This window comes from Pteropus vampyrus, unplaced genomic scaffold, assembly GCF_000151845.1.
Source record: "Pteropus vampyrus isolate Shadow unplaced genomic scaffold, Pvam_2.0 Scaffold307, whole genome shotgun sequence".
NCBI classification, from domain to species: domain Eukaryota; kingdom Metazoa; phylum Chordata; class Mammalia; order Chiroptera; family Pteropodidae; genus Pteropus; species Pteropus vampyrus.
The window spans coordinates 324,321-330,066 of NW_011889088.1; the positions used below are offsets into that span (position 1 = coordinate 324,321).

The following is a 5,746-nucleotide window of genomic DNA, read 5'->3' on the forward strand; positions in this document are numbered from 1 at the left end:
TGTGTGTGTGTATTTGGGATCGTTTTATGTCAGTATAAAGAGAGCTGCTTCATTCTTATTTAAGGCTATATAATGTTCTATTAAATGTCTCTATTATTATTTAACCAGTCCTTGATTGATGAACATTTGGGTTGTTTAATACACAGTGCTACAGGGAATTTTGTACCTGTGTTCATACATATTCTAAGGTATCTATAGGATAAATTGTCAGAACTAGGTTTGCTGGATCAGAGTATGTCCACATCTATAATTATGAAATCCAGACTGATGAAACAGCCAGCATCTCAAATCTTGCTATTCACTGTACCAGAGTGAATTAAGTACACCAGCCCAGAAATGTCACACTTCACTTCTATTTACAGTGTTCTGACCAGAACTAGTCACATGTTTCTGATGAGAAGTCAACTGTCAATCTTATTAGAGTTTCCTGTGAGTGATGAATCATTTTTCTCTTGTTGCTTTCAAGATTTTCTTTTTTGTCCTTGTCTTTCCACAGTTTACGATGATGTGCGTGAGTGAGGATGGCTTTGTGTTTATCCTAGAGCTGTTGAACTTCTTGGATGTGTAGATTAAAGTTTTACACCAAATTGGAAACATTTTTAGCCATTATTTTTTCTTCTCCTTTCTCGCTTTCCTCTCCTTTCGATACTCTCATTATGTAAATGTCGGTGCACTTAATAGTGTGGCATGTTTCTGAGGTTCTGTTCGTTTCACTTCATTCCCCTTTCTCTCTGTTCCTCTGCTTGCATAATTTCTGTTGATCTACTTTGATAGATTCTCCTCGCAGTCCAAATATATGAGTGAGAACCTCTAATGAATTTTTCATTTCAGTTATTGTACTTTTCAGCTCCAGAATTTCCGTTTGTTTCTTTTTATAATTTCTATCTTTTTATTGCTATTCTCGATTTGGTGGGATATTTGTCATACCTTCTATTACTTCCTTAAGGATGGTTTCCTTTGGTTCTTTGAACATGTAACCTCTTTGAAGTCTTTGCTTTATAAATCCACCATCTGGGCCCCTTCAAAGGCAGTTTCGATTGCCTGCTTTTCTCTGTGTATGAGTCACACTTTCCTCTTTCTTTGCATGTCTCATAATTCTTTCTGGAAAACTGGACATTTTAGGCAATATATCACTTCACTCTGGGTACAGCTTCCTCCCCTTCCCCAAGGACTAGTTCTTGTTTGCTCACTTATTTGTTTAGTGATGTGTGCCTGGCTGGACTGTTTCAGCCAGGTCTGTTTTCCTCCCAGTGTAAAGCTTCCAACTGTCCTCAGAGGAACAGCTGTCGGTGTGCACACAGTGCCCTGGCATGACCGGATGCGAGCCAGGGCTCTCTCTGAGAATGTCCCTCTGTTAATCTGCCTCTGTTGGTGTCGTAGCCAGAGCTGTTACAGCTCACTAAAGGCCAGTGAGTGCTCTACTGTCTTCAACAATTCCCTGGGACCTAAATTGCCCCATAGTCAGATATTATTTAAATTCAGGCCCACAGGTAGTCTCCGAGGCTTGTTCCTATTCCCTGAGGGCTCTTTGTGTCTCATCTGGTTTTCTCTGTCAAACCTCTAGCTGGCCTGTTTTAGTTTGTTGGTTTCATAGAACCATGGGCTTCCTGTAATTCCTAACCACCAAAACCTCCATTGTTTTCAAGAGTGTCTTTAGGCTTGAACTCTTCACACTGTGTGTTAAATAAAGTCACTTCTTTTGGAGAGAGCCTCAGAGCCTGCCCTTCTCCCTGGGCAAACCTCTGTGCTGTGGAGCTGGGGACAGAGACAGTAATCTGCTCTTGGAGTGACACCCCTGCTTTATGAACCTGTCACTAGGCAGAGGCCACAACCTCTGGTCTCAGCTTGCTGCTCCCAGTGTGGAACCTCTGCCCTACAAGTGAATTGGAACAAGGGTGATTGTGCCCAGTATTCTCATCCTATCATACCTGAAGTACAACTTCTACCCTATGAGTTGGGGCTGGTGGAGGAAGAGAGCCCCAGGCCTCTCAGCCACTTTAGGGTTTCTGAAACATGGATCTGGGGAGGAAAGGAAGTACCGGTGGCCTGTCCCTCCTGGGTTGATACTGCAGCCTGAACTGTGAGGTGAGGAGAGAGGGAGCCTTGTGTTCTTGGTTGCATCGCTGTGGGGTAGAGCTTTCTTCTCACTGACGTCATGGGGAAGGTAAAGGGACTGCTCTGTAGGTTAGATGCCATCGACTCACTGTTATTATTGAGAGTTTGTTGATTTTCTTGGATAAATGTTCTCCATCTGTTCTATGCCCTTAGGATAATTAAAGGGACTTTAATTTTTTTTTTTTTAAATTGTTTCACTTGGGAAAGGGTTCAATTTCACTGGGGAAAGGGTCCATGGAGTTCCTCATACCACTCTCTGGGAAGTTTTAAGGAATAATATGTAAGAGGACAGGGCTATACAGGAAGCACTCAAAAAATAGATCTCCAGCCTCATGAATTCATTTGCAGTGAATAGAACTCAATGAATCAATTGCAAAATGTTGTTCAGATTTATTGGTAGTCATTCATTTTACCTAATTTGTTTTGTATGTCGACCGGAAAAATTAATGGAATGGAATTCCAGCAGACCTAAAAGTTTTTATTCTGTCTTTATTGAACATTAAGAATGTCTGGGTCCTCGCCTGTGTTTGAGTGTGACCATTTCTCTGTCCAAATGCACTTCTACTCTAACATTTCCTGCTTTTCTGTGTGTGGGATTTTGATTGGGTAGAAACTGGAAGAAGCAGCATCTCGGGCAGCAGAAGAAGAGAAGAAACGCCTTCAGACTCAAGTGGAACTACAGGCCAGGTTCAGCACGGAGCTGGAGCGAGAGAAACTTGTGAGTACCACACGGCTGGGGAATGCTGCTGCTCTGCTCACAGAGCCTGGTCAGTAGTGGAGACGCGAAGGTGAGGAGGCTGGAATGAGGCCATCTCGTCAGCTTGGCTCTTCTGCTGATTGGCAGTAGACTGTTGGGGAAGTCACGTGTTCATTCATCAGGGTTTATTGAGCACCTTCTGTGTGCCAGGCACCATACCAAGGATGTAAAAATAAAAGACACAAACTTTGCTTTCAAGACCCCGAAGTAGAAATTTATAGAATTGGGTGACAAGTACTGTGGTTAGGGTGACCATGCGTCCTGGTTTGCCTGGGACAGACCCTGCCATTCTAGTGTAATTATTAATAACATCCCTTTTCCTTCTCAGAAAGTCCTGGCTTGGGAAAGAAATAGCTATGGAAAAAGTAAGCATAGGTTCCATGACATTTCTCCTCTGTAATGAGCAAAGTGGGGGGTTCTGAAATCATGAGAACGTATGAATTCTGGTCTGCTGCTCTTGGCAGCTCTGATTCATCTTAGAGGTTCTTGTCTCCCAGACACCCAAGGTTCATGTGGTTAGCTGGTTATTGGAACATAGGTTTTCTCACATTGAGTTATAAGGTGTGTGGAAGTGCCAAGCCCAGTGCCTGTTACATAGATGCTTGTGACATTGCCTTTAGTAACTTTTTATGGCTTAGAGTTCAAAGGGACGTGTTTGTTCTGGCAGAAGAAGGCAGATGTGATGTAAAAGAGTGTGACACGCCAGCCGGATTTGGGGTCGTTTCCTCTCTGCTCCTTTTTACTGGGCGTTAGTTTTCTTTAAGTTATGGGGACTATCATATGATCTCTCCCAACTGTTATGAGGATGAAGTGAGCTAACGCAATTGGAAAATGAATAGCTATCATTAAAATAAATTGTAAACTGCAGACACATATGCTAATCATGTGTGCTATTACATTTAGGATGTTCTTCTAATTTTTAAGGCAGAGATTTAAACTCTTTAATCCAGAAGGGAGAAACTGTAAACTTGTTAGGACACTAACTGCTTGCCTTCCACCAGGACTGTAGGTGCCTTGGAGAGGGAGAAAGGTGGGCTTGCAGGAGAGTTAGTACAGCAGGAGTTGCTGCAGATCAGACTTTTCTTTCCCCTTTGGCAGTTCTGACTGGGAAAAGTTTCATTCCTTTTAGAAAAGACTCTGTTGGTAAAGAGCGTGTGGCTTTAAGAGAGAAAAAAATTTAAAGAGAAATTATACAGAGACTCTGTTTTTTGTTTTTTTTTCTTTACTTGAATCTTAAAATGCGGAGTGGAAGGGATAGAGAACATATCAGGGCAAGAAAAACAGCACTGACTTGTAGTTTGTCCCTGGACTTTTTGGGTGTGGTCATGGTGTGGGTATTGGGTGTGGTGCTTTCATTTCCTCCATCATCTATTCGAGGACTGAAGGACAGGGCCCTGTCACCCCGATGGGCTGAAGCTGTGGACTGTCGCAACCTCTCAGGATGGTGGTGGAGTGGGATGCTTTCCCTTAGGGAAAAGTCAGCCTGTGTTTAAACATGACCCCTTTTATACCATCAGATTAGACAGCAGATGGAAGAACAGGTTGCCCAAAAGTCCTCCGAACTGGAACAGTATTTGCAGCGAGTGCGAGAACTGGAAGACATGTACCTAAAGCTGCAGGAGGCTCTTGAGGATGAGAGACAGGCCCGGCAAGACGAAGAGACTGTGAGGAAGCTCCAGGCCAGGTACCAGATCAGTTCATACGCTGTGCCTTTATGTACTTCGTTTGGCTAACACAGTTCCTAGGAATGACTAACACTGGCGGAGAGGGAGGAGTGTGCCCTGGAGAGACCCTGGAGGGGCTCAGCTGGCTGTGTTGTTTATTCTCAATCTGGGACACTGGAAGAGCCTTGCTTCTGGGGCTAAAGACTAGCCTTATATCTATTTTAGAGCAATCTTCTGGGTATGTTTGATGGGTGCCCTTAGTCATCTTTAGAACGTCCACGGACCCAGGATCAGCTCTGGTGAAAGAGAACCTGGCTTCTTCGATGTGTTCTAGATCAGACAGGGCCCTAGGTATGGAGGCAGTGGCCTGCTTCCTGTTAGAGTTGCAACCACTTTTGAGGGATGAAGAGGACATCAACAGTTTCCATTTGATCATTCAAGACTGGTGACATTCCTTCAATAATTATTACTTGAAATCTTAGTTTTAGAAGTTCTTAAAACCTAGATTTTTTTTCCTTAGAGTTTTAAAGTCAGTTTACTATTCATGATAGTCATGTTCTTAGATGAGAATTCTCAATCTTTGGCCTTGGTAGCAGCAGGGAGGACAAAGTAGAATGAAGGCCCCGAAGGGAAATTCGAGCTCTCCTCTTCCAGTTTCTAACTCGCTTCCCCATTTACTTTCTTTAAGATGTCTTGCCAGGGGTGCAACACTAAAAATATTTACCCCAGTGGCAGCAACTGGTCAGTGCAGGTATACCATAAACTTCCAGCCGTGACCCCGTTTTGGGAGCACTTGCGAGATGAGCTGGGGTAGATTTTTTATGGCCGCCACCTCACAGGTGGAGCAGCAGAAGATGTTTATTTAAAAAGGAGGTCTTTGTTATGTACTTTACCAAGATGACTTAAAAAATAAATAGATTTTAAACAATTTGATTCTATTAAGGAAAAATTATCTTCTAAAGAGAAAATTAAATGTTTAGCATATTGCCTGGCATTTCTGTGTCCCACACGTATGTATTCGCTGTACTGTGGTGTTAACCAGATCCTCGGAACTGTCTTTCATTGCCATTGGCAGTGATGCTGGCATAAGATCCACTCTCGTGGGAAGGTTCGAGTCCCATGTGATTCTTAAGAGAGGCATTTTAAGGGACATGAGATAGTTTTTGAGCGTTTTTATAATTTGTGATGTGTTGGGAATTTATAGATTGCC

The 5,746-nt window shown here is 43.0% G+C and overlaps 1 protein-coding gene across 2 annotated transcripts in view; it reads left to right on the forward strand.

The window, feature by feature from the left end:
- The window catches only part of SWAP70 (switching B cell complex subunit SWAP70), a 67,113-nt gene that overhangs the window by 54,508 nt on the left and 6,859 nt on the right, over nt 1-5,746 (forward strand). For both annotated transcript variants that reach the window (XM_023521600.1, XM_011377244.2), the window contains 2 exons: nt 2,726-2,833; nt 4,390-4,556. In XM_023521600.1, coding sequence (XP_023377368.1) covers nt 2,726-2,833; nt 4,390-4,556 — 275 coding nt within the window. The remainder of the gene's footprint in view (nt 1-2,725; nt 2,834-4,389; nt 4,557-5,746) is intronic.